Here is a 16,777-nt window from a genome sequence, read left to right as displayed (position 1 = left end):
CAGGGACCCCCAAGATCCTTCCCTAAAATCCTTCCCCTTTTTCTAATCTTCTCGGATGCACCAAACACACTCTACATGCAACCACCATAAGCTAGGTACACCAGATGCAAGTACTAGGACCAAGACTCATCATTTTTCATGTGCATTATGTTTACCTGTGTGCTTTGTAATAAAAATATAATCTTTTACTGAAAGTTATCTTTCTCTCAGTCTCCTCTTTGAACTAAAGGGAATCTCTCTGCATTACGCCATCTTGTTATCCAGCCTGTGATCTTGCAGTTCCAATGAGGGCACTGTAATAATTCCCCTAAAAACAAAACAGCCCTTTTTGGTAACAAAGGACTGTTTTCTTTTAATTTAAAGGTCCCTTCTCATCATGTTGAAATAAAAATCTCTACAATAGTAAGAAAAGCTTTTTAAAGGGGTGCATTTTCCCCCTTCCCCAGGGATCAGCACATTCCTTTTCATTTGCAGTGGCCATTCGTGTTGAGTCAAATCCTGTTTGACTCAACAGGACCTGTATATTCTTTTAACAAGGATAGTAAATGGAACTTACTCTTGGATAAGTATGGGTAGGATTGCAGCCTAGGATTGTTAAAAAATTTTCCTGCTTGATGATGTCACTTCTGGTCATGACATCACCTCCGGTGGGTCCTAACAGATTCTCATTCTAAAAAGTGGGTCCCAGTGCTAAACATGTGAGAACCACTGATCTACAGAATTGTTAGGACTGGATACTCCTATGCAATCTTCTGATCAAAACTCTTCAGTGATCTAGAAATTATGAAATCAATCAAGGACGCAATCAAGGGAGAATATATTGTAATGTGCACTTTCAACTACCTTCACAATTTGGGTAAAAAGACATTGACTCTACAACAAACATTTCTACATACAGTAAATGATTGTGCTTTTGAACAGATGGCTATGAACTGGAGGGAGGCAACCCTGCTCTGAGTGAAGGTCAGAAAAGGTTCACCATGTCAGTGTTGAACCCAGCGGGAATAATGACCACAGTGTTATCAAATTTAACATGTATTGTACATTACTGAAAGTTGCCCATAAATCCTACATGTTCCCATTTAATTTCAAAAACTAAGATAATTAGCTAAAAAAAGAAGTTGAAAGAAATGATTAAGAAGGTCCAGGACTGGCCCACTAATGAGCCTTGGTGAGGAAGCTGTCTCATTTTGCCTCTACCACCTCACACCAAGGTGCAAAAGTATAGGCTCTGGTGCAAAGTCACCAGCACCATGGTTCTCAGCTGATGGCTGAAAAGACAAAGGGGTAGTAGGATCAGTGACCAGAACAAGCAAGAAGTAGTTGCTCTAGCCAACCATGTGACTATTCCTGCTTTGGGTCCCCATTCCTGACGGACAGCTGGACAACATCTGGTTAGTCACTATGGGAAATGGGAGGCAGGACATAGTGGACCCCTTCAATTCAGCAGGATTCTCTTCATTTACTATGATGGAAATAGCTAATCACCTCAATGAACAGTAGGAAAGAATATACCACGAGCATGACACAACTGCCCCAAACTAAAGCACACAGAGGTATTTCTCTGTTCCCTGCCTGCCATCAGTTATTAAATATTTAAAAACTACATTAACTAAAGGGAACCCTGACTGTAAAGACACTGACTTTGGGAGCAATCCTAACCAACTTTCCAGCACTGACATAGCTATGCCAATATAGTGTGCACTGCATTGGGAGGCAGTGGGAGACAGTCAAGAGTAGCCTCCTCAAGGTAAGGGCATGTTTGTTACCTTATCTTGGACCTGCATTGCAGCTAGGTCAGTGCTGGAATATTGGTTACGATTGCGCCCTTTGTTTCTGTAGCACTGCCTCTCCTGTATAACATCAGGAAACATTTTAGATACCATATTCCCTTAGGCAGGAGAACTTTTCAGTAAAAGCTGCAGGACTGAGTCTTTTAAATTCAAATGTTCATAACAAAAAAAAATGAAGAAACTGCAACCACTTTTCAAAAGTGTAAGAGAAAAGTTCCTAGCAACCCTGATGTTATACAGTATTAAATGCTCAATTCATTTGAAAACAAAGGAAAAACAGCAAATTACAAGGTAGTTCTAAATATATATAACATAAGCTTAATGGAACTACTGCCAAATTAAAAAATATATAAAAAACTTAGATATTCCCACAATATCAGTAAACATGCCCATCTCAAAAAAGACATAGTGGAAATGGAAAAGGTACAAAAGAGAGCGACTATGATTATTGCTAGGCTGGGGCACCTTCCTTATGAGGAAAGGCTACAGCATTTGGGCCTCTTCAGCCTAGAAAAGAGATGCCTGAGGGGACATGACTGAGACATACAAAATTATGCATGGGAAGAATAAAGTGGATAGAGAGATGCTCTTTACACTCTCACGTAACACCAGAACCAGGGGACATCCACTAAAATTGAGTGTTGGGAGGGTTAGAACAGACAAAAGAAAATATTTCTTTACTCAGCGTGTGGTCGATCTGTGGAACTCCTTGCCGCAGGATGCGGTGATGGCATCTGGCCTGGACGCCTTTAAAAGGGGATTGGACAAGTTTCTGGAGGAAAAATCCATTATGTTTTACAAGCCATGATGTGTATGTGCAACCTCCTGATTTTAGAAATGGGCTATGTCAGAATGCTGATGCAAGGGAGGGCACCAAGATGAGGTCTCTTGTTATCTGGTGTGCTCCCTGGGGCATTTGGTGGGCTGCTGTGTGATACAGGAAGCTGGACTAGATGGGCCTATGGCCTGATCCAGTGGGGCTGTTCTTATGTTCTTACCTAGGAACTGGAAATACTGTATTTATTTCAGCCCTGTCCCAGCTGGATGTTTAATTTGATGCTAACACTCCAAACTTAAGATTCCAGGTTTACAATTCTGAACAAGAGGCAATTCTGGAAGACCATAGTGTTCCCTTAGCACCTCTTCTCTTCTTCCTGAAAGCAAACCTACAGAAAATGCCAAGCAATTTGCTTTATACAGAACTTACATATAATTAGGTTCCTACAGAAAGAGTCATTATTTTAACGAGTTATGATTTAAAGATGCAGTACTGGCATTTCCGTGGCTGGAAGCAGATGCAAGTCTTTCATAAAGTGATTCACACTACAACAGCATGCACCGTCACTATGTAGTAACGGCCCAATCCTATCCAACTTTCTAGTGCCGATAAAACCACCATGCACCCCTGAGGTAAAGGAACAAACGTTCTGTTATCTTGCGGAGGCCTCTGTGACTGCTCCCCCAATGCAGGATGCCGTACATGGCCCACTGGCACAGCTGCATCAGCACTGGAAAACTGGATAGGATTGAGTCCTAAGCCACTCTGAACTTAGCCGTAACCTCTTCTCAGAAAATATACATAGGATGGAACTGTACAACTTTTAAGTGTAACTGCAAGATCCTTAAGTGTATAAATAACACTATTTTTGCCAAATGCAATGAGTCATGCCTCCATACTATAATTTTTAAGACAAAAAGATCAGAACTGTGCTTCTGCCACATTTGCATTAAATGGATTGAAGCAATTGAAGAGCTTAAGGTACAGAATATTAAATGAAATATTACACAGAATACTGAACTGAAATTGCAGGGACGAGACCCTGCTAAATGGCAAAGTGAGGCTTGCACCACTTCCAGGCCCAGAAAGATCACAGACTTTAAGAGTGCAGCTCTTAAACTGTGCATAATGTCAATAAAAGTGTCAAGGGCATTTTACCTAAGGGATCTTGGATAGACCCTGATTATTCAGAGAAAACAGTCTGATCTTTGCATGTTTACTTATTATAGTATATTCCACTAAGTTCCATAGTGCAGGTTAAGAATGCAGAGGATTGCAACCCAAGATTCATACCACAGAATGCTAGCAGTTGCAATTAGGTTCTAATCAATGGGGGGGGGGGGAAGTCTTCAGTTGCCTCAATGATGGAAGTAAGAGACAATCTACCCTGCTACAAATCACAAGTATTGCTCACTAAAGGTGCGCATATGTACACTGTAGCAAGACAAGGCAGGGCCTCCACTTCCATCCAAACATTTATCAGCGGGTTCACACACGGATGCTTGCATCATTTAACTTCTCACCAACAGATTACGGTATTCACAGATGACTATATGAACCAACTGCACCTTTAGTCACACAGTCATGAGATGATGAACATTCTGATAAAGTTACGCTGTACTGGGTGGAACCACCCTCTTAAGCAAGAGCTTACCCAGAACATGTCCAAGAACCTGACACCTCCCACTTTAGTGGCAAGTTCAGCATTTTAAGTCACTGACTAGACTATGTTGAAATTGGTTTGCTAAGGACAACACTAAACCAGTCTGGTATTTCAAGAACAGAGTTCCGGTCAAAAGCTCCCACTTGCCTTTGTATGCAAGAAGAAGAAATTTAAAGCTTCTGTTTCCTGGTTTTGAACAAGCCACACTTTGATGAGTTTAGAGGCAATGGCCCAGTTCAGACAAACATGGTTTAGGTCAGGGGTATCAAACTCATTTCATCCTGGGAACCACATTGGATTTATGGCACCTGCTGAGGGCCAAACTCCAAATGTGGCACCCAGAAGTGACCTGAACACAGGAAGTGATGTCACTTAGACATCACTTCCTGTTTTTTTAAAAGCTGAGGCTTCCCCCTTGCTCTGCTATCTCCCCCCACGGCAGACACCATTCTACCAGAAGCATCCCCTGCCTCTCCCCACCCCAGACACCATTCTACCACAAAGCATCCCCTGTCTCCACCCACCCAGACTCCCCTGCCTCCACCCACCCCAGACACCATTCTACCCCCTAAGCATTCTCTGCCCGCCAGCCAGCCAAGCCTCCGGTCGCTCCCCCAGCCCCCACCTACCTGCCACTAGTCACGGCCGGAGGGAGTTTCAGGGCCGGGGACACCATGCATAGCGGCTCTGGCTCCCAGACCCCCTCTGGCCACAACCGAAGCCCAGGAGAGCTCTGGCCATGACTGGAGGGAGGACTGAAGGCCATGGACGCCGTGCATGGCTGCTCCAGCCCTCAGTGGCTCCTTCCGGCCTGCTTGCGCCCAGAGGGAGGACTGAGGACGCTGCGCATGGCTGCTCCTGGCCTCGGAACTCTCTCCAGCCGCAGGTGAGCCCTGCTCGTGCCCGGAGGGAGGACTGCACTCTGGCCGCAGAGCTCCGGTCGCAGTTGGAGTGAGTGGGGGTGGGGCAGCCCCAGAACTCCCCCAAAGCCGGGGGGCTCTGCGGGCTGGATCCGGCCTGCAGGCCGTATCTTTGACATCCCTGGTGTTATGTGTAAAAAAGTTGAGTTTGACTGAGGAGGACCTGAGGGAAAACTGCTGCAGGAGAGGAGGCTGCAGTACCCATAGAGGGACGATAGAGGCTGCTGCGTGCAGAGACCTATAAAAGGGGCTGCACAAGACTGGGCTTGGATAGACCACCAGGGAAGCCTTGCTGAGAGGAGCTTCAAGACTGAGCTGGGAGGGACCATGCTGCTGAGAGCTGAAACCTGAGCTGAGGAGTTGCAGCAAGGAGCCCCTGGAAAAGCCACACAGAGAACCAGGGAGCAATCACCCAGCCCCTTTGCCTCAAGTCCTGCTGCCTCCTGCCTGCATAGTGCCTGCCTGCCTCAGGTCCTCAGGGAATTTGGAACTAGGTTGTGTTTTCATTTGGTTAAGGTTTCATTCCGAACAATAAAGGCCTTAAACCTTTCGTTGGTGTCAGTAGTCTCTTTGGTCCTGCGTAACACTGGTTTAGGTGATTGTGAGTAGCTGCAGGAAACCTGCTGTTTAACTCAGTTCCTGGTTTTAGGTAGTTTACTGTTTGGAACTAAATGTGTAAGCTACTATGAAAGCTTGGGATAGCAGGATAAAAAAAATTAATTAAGTAAAGAACATTTATTTATAAATAACTTTTAAAAATGCAGCATCTCATGATAACATGGATGCAGTGCTAAAAGAGCTTATGTTTACTTGAAAGAGGGGAGCTTTTTCCTAACTGTTCTTCCAAAAACGAGACGTAATATTGTCAACTATATCTTTCAAGCCCTTATCTTGTTATCTTCCTCATAATGAAGGCTGCATTGACTTTTCTGGTCTGCTTCTAATATAACTTAGGGTCCAATCCTATCCAACATTCCAGGGCCAATGCAGTCACACTGCAGCCCCAAGATAAGGTAACAAACATTCCCTTACCTTGAGAAGGCCTCTGACTACCCTCCAACTGCAGGGCGGAGCACATGCCCCATCCTGGAGTGCATTGGCATGGCTGCATCAGTGCTGGAAACTGGGATAGGATTGGGTCCTTAGCCAGTCTGTGGAGCAGGCACTGTAAAGACTGATGGACCATGCATGCTGTCACATTACAACTACTGCACCTAGCCTGGCCTGACCTATTTCTGCCTATAGCAGGGGTCAGCAACCTTAAACACTCAAAGAGCCATTTGGACCTGTTTTCCAGAGGAAAAAAACCTCAGGAGCCACAAAACCCTTTTGACATCTAAAATGAAGATAACACTGCATATATAGTTGTTGGTTTTTTTACCTTTATGCTCTTATAGGTCCCATTTTTATAATGTAGCCCCCTCTTGTAGCTTTTAGTTAGTTTTGTCATACATTCTTGTCCTGTGTTTTCAGACGCCTAGTCCTCTATGGTGTTTTGCCTGATTCCAAGGCCATTCTCTGCCTGGAGAATTTAGCTCCCCTTCTTTCCCCCAACAAATGACCCTGGTTCTGCCCTGCACTCCTGCTAGACCCCACCTCCAGGGTAGCTCACCTGTTCAACCTGCAGAGGTCCTCTCTCCTGCCAGCAGCCTCCCGCCACTACAGCAGACCCTTGGTCCTCAGCAGGTCTTGGGCACAGCAGCCACACACCAAACTCCAGTGTCTCCAGCAGTCCGTTAATCACAAAGTCAGTCAGAGTATCCAGGGCAGAGTCCAAAGTCAATAAGGCAAGTCACAGTCCAAAGTCAGATTCCAAAGTCAGTCAGTCAGAGTATCCAAGTCAATAAGGCAAGTCAGTCTTCCTATCTGCACTCCTTCTCCAACCCACACCCCCTTCCTCAGGTGCTCCTTATATCCCTGAGGGCCCTACTGCCTTCAAGTGGCTGCAGCTGTGCAGCACACTCTGCTGGATGCCCAGGCCTTACCCTTAAAGGGGCCACTGCTGACACCATATCTACCTCCTCACCAGATCTTCCAGGATTCCAATACATATGGCGGTTATGACATCTGCTTATCTTACATGGATACTAAAGAACTCCCCCCACCTTCCAGAGGCACCCTGCTGGAAGGAAAAAAGGACACAGACTCCAGAGGTGGGGAAGAGAACAAGCCAGAGCAGGGGGGGAAAAGGTGGAGGGGGGCAGCCACAAGCCAGCTTCTGCCCTGCCTGCCTGCCTGCCCTCCCTCACTCAGGTTGCAACCCTCTCCACACTATCCTGGGAGTAAGCCCCATTGACTACAATGGGACTTCTGAGCAGACAAGTTGGTTGGAGCTCTCAGGATGCAGTCCTCTCCACACTTTCCTGGGAGGAAGCCTCACTGACTACTTGTGAGTAGACCTGCATAGGAGGGGGCTGAGGCTGCAGCCCTCCACACCTTCCTGGGAGGAAGCCCCACTGACTACTTGTGTGCAGACCTGCACAGGAGGGGGCTGAGGCTACAGCCCTCCACACCTTCCTGGGAGTAGCCCAGGGACTAAAGCGGGGCTTGCTCGAGAACAGACCTGCCGGGCACGGCTTCAAGGCTGCCATCCCAGGCACCCTTTCCTGGGAGTAAGCTTCATCCACTGTAATGGGGCTTACTACTGAGTAGACACACAGAATAATAATAATAATAATAAACTTGATTTATATCCCGCCCTTCTCCCTAAAGGGACCCAGGGTGACTAACAACATGTAAAAAAAACCCGATTTTAAAAAACGTTAACACATAGCAGATAAAAACATTTAAAACAGGATGTCTCCTCAGCTGTGGAGGAAAAGCCTCTCCTTGCACTGAGTGGGGACCTGCTCAGGGAAAGGCAGGCTGCAATGGCTCGCAATGGCTGAGGAGGGCAGCTCAGGATTGGCTGGTCTGTCTGCCAGTGAAGGGCGCTGAGCCATTCCAACAGAAAAAGCCAGGAGCCTGCTGGATGCTGATTGGCTGAGCCTGCTGGAGAGTTGGGGAAGGGAAAAACAGGGAGCTTAAGCCTGCAGAGAGGGCAAAATTGAAAAGGGAAACCAATGCGGAGCAGGTGGGGGTGAAGGGAGAGGAGGGCAGTGAGCTCAGGGGGCAGAAGGAAGCAGCCTGCCCTCCCAGCACAGGTGCCTCCTGTTACCCCCTTTGCCACTTTCACTGGGAGGAGCCACAGCAGACAGCTGAAAGAGCCACATGCGGCTCTAGAGCTGAAGGTTGCCGACCCCTGGCCTATACCAACAGTTCAATTCAGCTCTTGTGGAAGCCAATCAAAGCTATAAAGCTGACCTCAATAAGCCGTTCACAAGTGTCAAAAAATGTTTTGCATTTCCTGTAGGTTAATGCAATTGAAAATGCAACATCCATATTGATAGAAGAGATAATACAAAGGCTTTCCACTTTGGCATGCATCAATACTTATAAGTGATATATTCTAGACTATAAGATTGCCTTTGAGACCACAGAACTGTCCTTTTTCACAAGTAATGCAAACAGGAAACCAAAATACTCCACCAAGCTGTCAAGAGCACACATTTAATGGTCTTTTAGAATCTTCATTTTTGAAACACAGCAATTTTTCTAATTCACTGAGGCTGCAATCCTATACACACTTTCCTGAGTGTAAGCTTCATTGAATATTGTGAAATTTACTTCTGAATAGACATGCATAGGATAGTGTTCTGAGTCGCATGAATGGAATGCATTGCCCCACTTTAGTGGAAATGTTTTACAGGTTTAAAAAAAAATAAAAATTTGGTTATGTTGCTTAAAGACCATTGCCTGAAGTAGTTATAAAAAGGGAATGCTGTTTTAATTAATGGGTAGATGAGGGCAGCTAAAGACATGGTAATTGCAAGTACAGGCTGAAGTTTCACCCTTGGCCAATTGCTCTTTCATCCTGAACACAAACTGCTGCGCTTACATATTTCTCTACACATGGAACTATACAAAACATCCTCTCCCAACATCAATAGCTTTTAAAAGTGAGCCATAAAATGGAATGGAAAGATAGAGATGGAAACATGAAGGCTTTGTGTTCTACAAACAAATAAGCAAATTCTGCACTTGGTGTATTCAGAATACATTATCTTGAAATAATGCAAAGTGAGCTACAAATTACTTAGACCTTGCCTAATTTAGTTTGCATTCAAAAAGTGGACCTTTGGGATTTCCTGACAGGCAGGGCAGGCCCATCTATGAGGCTGACTGAAACAGTTGCCTCAAGCATCAGATTGATAGGCGCCTGTTCTTCCTCCCATTCCACATTGAAAAGGAACAGGTGAATATAATGGAAGAGGAAGCCTGGAGAGGAGAGCAATATGTTCTCTTTGGCTCTGTTTCCCTCTTTTAATTTATTTATTTATTTATTTATTTTGAGGTGGGAGAAGGCTCTGTGGAGGAAACTGCTGGTGCACTGCCTGTGAGAAGGGACAGCATTTGGTGCACCACCTCAGGAAGTCTTGAACTGGCCCTACTGACAGGGCTGGGATAGTTAAGGGCAAGAAGGGAGGGAAAGACAAAGGCAAAGGGGCAAAGGCAGGGTGGAATTTGGGAAGCAGAAAACATGTGCTTATCAGAAAAGGAAAGTATATAGTAATTCCCTCCACTGACTAGCAGAAGTTCACCTGACCCTTTCCCTGATTTTGAAGTCCTCAGCAGACACTGCACATATTTCTAGGTGTATGGTTCCCCAAGGCACAGCCTCCCCGCCCCCCACAAGCTTCAAAATACGTACATCTTAAAGAAGTTGCAACCCTACCAAAGTGGGAGGAAGAGGAGAGGAGAAATTTGGAGAGCTGGAGCAGATAAGCTAAAGGCAGGGAAGAAAGGTCCCATTTGCTGTTCCAAATCCCACCTTCCAAAATGACATCTCTCTCTTTTTTTTAAAGGCATAAGAATATGCAAGAGCCACTACACATGCCATAAAATTAGCACTTTAGGTCAGGGGTGCCCAAACCCCAGCCCAGGGGCCATTTGCGGCCCTCAGTGACTCCCAATCTGGCCTGCGGGGAGTCCCCAGTCTCCAATGAGCCTCTGGCCCACCAGAGACTTGCTGGAGCCCACACTGGTCCGACATAACTACTCTCAGCATATTCAACCTCTCATGTGAGCTGTGGGACGAGGCTCCCTCCACTGCTTGCTATGATGCAGCAGCAGCGGCAGTGAAGGCAGCAAAGGAAAGGTCGGCCTTGCTTTGTGCAAAGCCTTTTGTAGGCCTTGAGCTACTGCAAGACCGTCATTCATTCATATAAGTTCTCTCTCTAATATATTCATTTATGTAAATTTTAAATGTAATTTTTTTCTCAGTCCCCGACACAGTGTCAGAGAGATGATGTGGCCCTCCTGCCAAAAAGTTTGGACACCCCTTCTTTAGGCCCAACTACACAGGAGGATGAGAAATCCTCTTAGTATTTTTTAAAAAGGAAATGCAAGCTCATGGGGCTGCAGTTTTGATCACAGCAGTGGCGGGGAGGGGGGGGAATAGGGCATCACAGTCTATTTTTACAATCAAGAATCTCCTTCCAATTGTATTACCACACATGGTGGAGAACATACACACACGTTCCCACAGATGTTTTTTTCTCTCTCACAGATTGGCAAGGGAGAGAGTGACTGTCCCTCTTCACCCCAGCATGTCAAATTTTCTAATGGCTATTGCTAGTCTTTCTTCTTCACCTCATTTTTGACTGTGAGCCCTCAGGGGACAGGGCATCATTTATGGATATATTTTGCTAGTACACCGCTTTGTGAACTACTGTTTGTTGAAAAGCAGTATATAAATATTCTTAATAATATATATAAAAACAAAACTATGAGGTTGACTACAGATGCCCCAGTGTAACAAGATAGTTTCACCCTGAATTCAGTTGCAAAATCATGCAATTCAGTAGTTTGTTTTGTTATTTGCCTCCAGCCTGAGAAAAGATGTAGATCTTCCTTGTGGGAAGCAACATTGAAATTGTCATTTTGTGGGCTTCATGGTTTCCTCACAACACTTCAGTTCCCAGGGTTCTGTTGGGAAGGAGTCATTACAGACCTACAGTCGCACAAATGACTCCTTCACATAACATTCTTACTTTGATTACATATCAGTCTATGAAATAATTCCCAGAAGCTTGCAGTTCAAGTCAATATTCAGCATTGGAGTGATGCCTTTGATCCCACTGCCCTACTACCAGGTCACTACACTGCCCTGATAACAGAAGCCACAACTGGCAGAATTTCCTCCCTCCAGGTTTTGGTTTTAAATCATTGGCTCCCTTTCCTGCCCAATTACAATACTTCCTTCCTGCCAATAATTCAGGGACTTCCCATAAAGAGGCCCCTATATAGTTTTGTTCCAGTCCTCCTTTCTTCTTGATTCTGCCTTTCTCCAATTCCACATTTCTATCAACTATTATTCCCCCAAGTGCCTGCTTTTTCAATCACTGCCTACTTTAAGACACTGCCTTTAACCACCATATCCAACTTCTCTAGATCTCCCCTCTCCCTCAGGATACAGCCTCTGCCAAACTTCACCCATTTCTGCCCAGCCCACAGGAGTGCACATTTGATCCCTGTTGCATATATGCTGGGCAGAAATGGCTTAAGCACAGTAAAGTCTCTTCATACCCTCCTTCTAGCCTTAATAGCTCCTCTCTCACTTTTTCTTCCTATGAAGCCACAAATGCTTTCTTCAAGCTACTCTCTCTACTGGGCATGACTGCAGAACATGCAGCCCCCTTACAAGACTCTCAGCTACAGAACACCAACAAAGCCAAGGCCCTGAGTGTCCGTCTATCCATGAAGAGTGCTATTCCTCTCTCAGTCCCTGAAGCCAGAGAGACTATGCCAGGAAACAGCCATGGCATGATGGAGGAGAGGATTGTGTTAGCATTCCAGGACTCAATGCAGTTCTCTAAGCCTAACCTGGCTGGTAGGGCAGTCTAAACCTCCTTATTTCTGTAGACTTTTGGACATCCCAGAAGACTAATTTATCAAAAAGAGAATGCCTCCATTGCACTTTGCCCCGAAACATGTCCACAGTAACTACTGAATAGCTGAGTGAGAATGCCTGCAGACATTTTAAATATTTTAAAGACAATTAGGTAGGGTGAATGGTGCTTGCCCTCTCTTTGTACAAGCAATAAATGTGAATTGTATGATGTTCAAATACAGACAGGGTTTTTTTATGAATAGGAAAGAGTTGTAAAGGATTACATTTCCTCAGGAGGACATATTTGAATTGGCAATCTGTAAGCTGAGCATCAGGTAGATCAGGTTACTCCAATAGACACTTGTTCTTTATCAGTGAAGAACAAGAGAAAAGATTGTAGGATGTTTAAATGAGTAAAGGAGATGGAGAATACCAGTAAGTTCTAAAAAGCAAAAGAATTGTTTAGGAAGACTGAGAATTCAAGGCGCTTGGGCAGAGTTTTCCCTTGGGTAGGGCAACTGGGGCAGCCACTCTGGGCTCTGTACTTTCATGACCAATATGTGACCATAATAGGAGGGTGGGCCTGCACTGGTTGAGTAGAAGCAGCATTTGTTTCTTGACCAAAAACATAAACCAGCTTATTTTCAACTAATACTATGTGACTACTAGCCTTTTTCTGTGATAGCTGTGCATTAACTAGTTGACATGTTTTTGTTATTATCTGAAAGAACCCCAGTGCTTTTGAAGGAAAAATCTACAAGGACAGAGACCCACTACAGAATATCAGTAAAAGGATGTGTCTTAGGATGATGAATGACAAAAAGCAGTGAGAAGGAAAACAGCCAGAGTCATGGTTCCCCAAATAAAGGCACTGAGTGTGCATCATTGTCACTATCATGCACTTCTTCTATGCCCTAGCAGCTCTGAGCAGATCTGCCCTGCATGCTCCCCTGGCTACCAGTACCAAGCAAGGTAAGCTCAAGACTGAGTAGTCGAAGCAACCAGCCTGATAGAAACTTGAGGCCAGAAAGTGTTGAAGAACAAATCTCCCTCCTTGGAGCACTCATCTAGTCCCTTTGCTGCTGTTGCTGTGGGGAGTGGAAACCATCCCCCCTCCCCCAAACAGTATATGTGTGCACATTATTCTTTCTTTCAGAATACTGACCAGATAGCAGTGAATGTGATAAGGTTTTCTGCCCACCCCATTACAGGAGTCATCTGAAGTCCCTTTATTGCACAGGTGAAACTGCTCAAGAGTTTCTGTGAGAATTCCACAGAAGATGATGGGAAAGCAAAAGTAATGGCCAAAAGGGGACAGGTAATGAATGGGAAAGGGAGCCTCTACACCAGATAAGTCATAGCAGTAGGTCAGATAAACCTTGCTATCATAACTGAATGAAAATTCTTAAAGTGAAATCCATCTTTTTTAAAAAGCAACAATAGTGATAAACCAGCACTTTTAAAATAAACAAGAGAATGACAGGGAAAACGCAGGAATACAACCATTTGAGGGGTACACTGCATGGAGTTTCAAGAACAAATAGTTGAATAGTATCAACACTGGAGAAAAAAGGCTAGCATGGAAATACTGAATGTAGCCTTCCAGGAAAATTAATCAATTCAGAGTTACTCTTCCCCCCAGCAAGTAACTCTAGATGCTACCGACTAGACATTCTTGCTACACTACACCTTCAACCCTTCGGGTTGCTTGATGTTTATTAAGCATGAACTTTTTGGGTCAGTATTTAGGAAACCAGATACACATTATATGTCTGTAAACACAAACAAAATTTTAGAAGTGCTCTTAGCCACAAAACCCATATTATTTCTATTCAAAAAACAATTGTTTCACTGCATTTGTGCCCTGCAGATACTAGTATGAAGAGAAACTAGTTCCTCTCTTGAGCAGCAAGGGACAGGGAAAGACCATCAACTCAAACCTCAGGCATTTTTCTGTGGTAATTCGTAACTGGACTCACTAATTAAAACATCTCCCTCATAAAACATACAGGATGCAAGCATTTCATTGCTTTGTTTGCTTCATATACTTGATATCTTTCATCCAGGAACCAGAAGCTATGTTCTTATTACGCAATGTTACCTTCTTTTAAAAGGAAGGTTTTACTGTCACTCAGTGTTCCACACAGAATGGTACCTCAAGAGAGTTATTTTAAACATAATTTGATTCGTGGTCTACCCAGATTCAGCACCATGATCTGTTCTGTTGATGCAATTCAGGTCTCAAACACACAAATGAGTTTATTAGGAATTCTGAGCATGTGTAGAGTGCCTTAGTGCCATCACTGGCTATTTACAGCCCACTTCCACAGAACTGTCTATTAGGAAGCTGGGGTTTGGGGTCCAAGGGCCTAGGTTCCAAAAGGGCATGACAGAACCTTGCCATCTCGTTTTTGAAAGGAAGCAACTAGGCCATCTAAAGGAAGTTTGCAGGCAGCAAGGTAGAGAGTTTCCAAAAACAAATGGCTTTCCAAGGAGGGTAGGGGGCAAGTGCATATTCCCCCAACACCCATTTAATGGTAGCCATCCTGCTGTTGGTCATCTAGTCAACGAAATCTTGCCTTTGAATGCCAATGTGCAAGCATGTTGTGCCCACCACTAAATCACCTGCATGGATAGCACCAGCTGGGGGGGAGGGGGAGGATGGAAAGGAAGGCTGTCAAAAGCCAGCGCCAAAGCCAGCAAAGAAGAGTCTTAACCCCCCCCACTCTGTGTGTGTGTAGTTTTACAGCCTGTGCACGCACATGCATGTGCAGTTTTACAGCCTATGTGTGTGCAGCGCATGCATGTGCAGTTTCACAGCCTGTGTGTGTGGTTTTACAGCCTGCAAAAATCCCAGGACACGATGGACCAAAGCTGCTGCTATGAGAGAGAGAGAGAGAGAAAGAACCACAGACATCTCCCCCTTTTTGCTCTTCAGAGAAGTTGAACCTGTCACTCCAGCAACCCAAGTCATGAGGTTGCATGGACGAACCCCAAGCTCCCCACCCCCACCACCCCCCAGGGGATAAAAGACCCAAGGAGTGAACAGCAACCCCAAAGCAAAGAGCAGCCCCTTTCCACTGGGGGCGGCAGGGGGGGAAGAGACCCACTCAGCCTAGCCTCACCTCTCGAAAACCATGCGGATCATGAAGATGCAGAAGGCCAGGGGGAAGGCGAGGTACAGGTCCTCCACCTGGGGAAAGGTGGCTTCCTCGGTGTTCTTCAGGTCCGCCCAGGTGACATTGTGGGGCAGCCAGAAGCGCTCGTTCCAGAACCAGGCGAGGATCCCTGCCATCTTGGCTTCCTTTTGTGTCCTCCGCCGCTGCCCAGAAGGATGCTCAGCCGCTGCTGCTGCTGCCGCTGCTCTGGTGTGTGGCTGCCTAGGGAGGAGCGGCGGCGGCGGCGGCGCTGCCAATGCAGCTTGGCTGAAACCCCGCCCCAAGCAGCAGCAGCAGCCGCCCAGCCCGCCTTGCCGCTTCCCAGCTTTCCCTCCCCGGAGGGCTTCGCCTGCACAGCACCGGCAGGGACAAGGGCCGCCTCGCCTTGTCACAAGGGGCCTCGGCGCTCGCCCTCCGATTGGCTTCTGGCAGCGTCAGCCAGAGCCGCTCCCCTCCTCGCCGGCGCTGCAGCCAGAGGGTCGCGGCCGGGCTGGCTGCCTGGCTCGTGCGCCCCGGGATTCTCACTGGGGCAGGTGCTGCCGGCAGGGGCAGGTTGCAGCAGCCACGGCCGCCGCCGCCTGTCAGGCTGAGGGCCGTCCTGGGCGGTGGGAGAGCTGCAGGGAGGCGCCGGGCTTGCACAACGTGTGGGGGTGCCCAAGCGCTGGCTGGCTGCTTGTCAGTCTCGGGCCAAGCCCTGCACCCTGTTTAGTGGGGTGGTGCAATCCTGCCATTAAGTAGGGTGTTGTGTTTCCGGTGAGTAAGGGGGGGGCGGAATGCAGCCTCTCCACAGCCCCACTCCCAGGCAGGTCTACTCAGAGCAGGAAGCCCCATTGTGCTCAAGTGCGCATTGGGCTGCAGCCCAGTCCTAAGCGGGTCTACTCTAAAGTGAGTCCCATGCTATTCAGGGGGGCTTACTCCCGGGAAAGTGTGCATAGAACTGATTGCAATCAGTCCCACCCAACTTTCCAACTCCCACGTAGCCACAATGCAACCTCATGGTAAGGGAACACATGTTCCCGTATCTTGAGAAGGTTCCAGTGACTGCCCCTGCACCACAGGTGACAGTGCACACCCCACTGGCACAATTACACCAGCACTGGAAAATGGGATAGGATTGGGCCCTCGGTCTTTACTGAACACGATGGGCTGACTTCCAAGTAAAGTAAAATTTTCAAACCCCTATATAAGTAGGACAACAAAAGGAGAGTAGGAACCCAATCCTATGCATGTCTGAAGTAAGCCCCATTATAGTCAATGGGGCTTACTCCCAGGTAAGTGTGGAGAGGATTGTGGCCTAGCAAGGTCCTCATTGTGTTGCCAGAGCTGTGGCAGGATGTTAAAAATTTATTGAGTTAAATTGTTAATTTTCTATTATTTCTTCCTATTAAGGCTGCGGTCCTATAATAAACCCTGGGGTTTAGGTTGGAGTAAAACTGCAATCCTATACACCCCCTGGAGCAAGTCTCATTGAATTCAGTGGCACTCACAAGTGAGTGGACAAGCATAGGATTTGTAAGTCCCATTAAACTCAGTT

General features: G+C 46.3%; 1 protein-coding gene across 1 annotated transcript in view; it reads right to left on the bottom strand.

Annotated features, from left to right (window-relative positions):
- The window catches only part of CERS6 (ceramide synthase 6), a 125,491-nt gene extending 110,111 nt beyond the window's left edge, over nt 1-15,380 (bottom strand). The window contains exon 1 of the mRNA XM_066637630.1: nt 15,211-15,380. Within this exon, the coding sequence (XP_066493727.1) occupies nt 15,211-15,380 (170 nt within the window). The remainder of the gene's footprint in view (nt 1-15,210) is intronic.
- Between the last annotated feature and the right edge of the window lie 1,397 nt (nt 15,381-16,777).

Source organism: Tiliqua scincoides, chromosome 1 (genome assembly GCF_035046505.1).
Source record: "Tiliqua scincoides isolate rTilSci1 chromosome 1, rTilSci1.hap2, whole genome shotgun sequence".
NCBI classification, from domain to species: domain Eukaryota; kingdom Metazoa; phylum Chordata; class Lepidosauria; order Squamata; family Scincidae; genus Tiliqua; species Tiliqua scincoides.
Note: the sequence above shows the minus strand (reverse complement) of the source record. Positions and strands in the feature narration are given on the sequence as shown.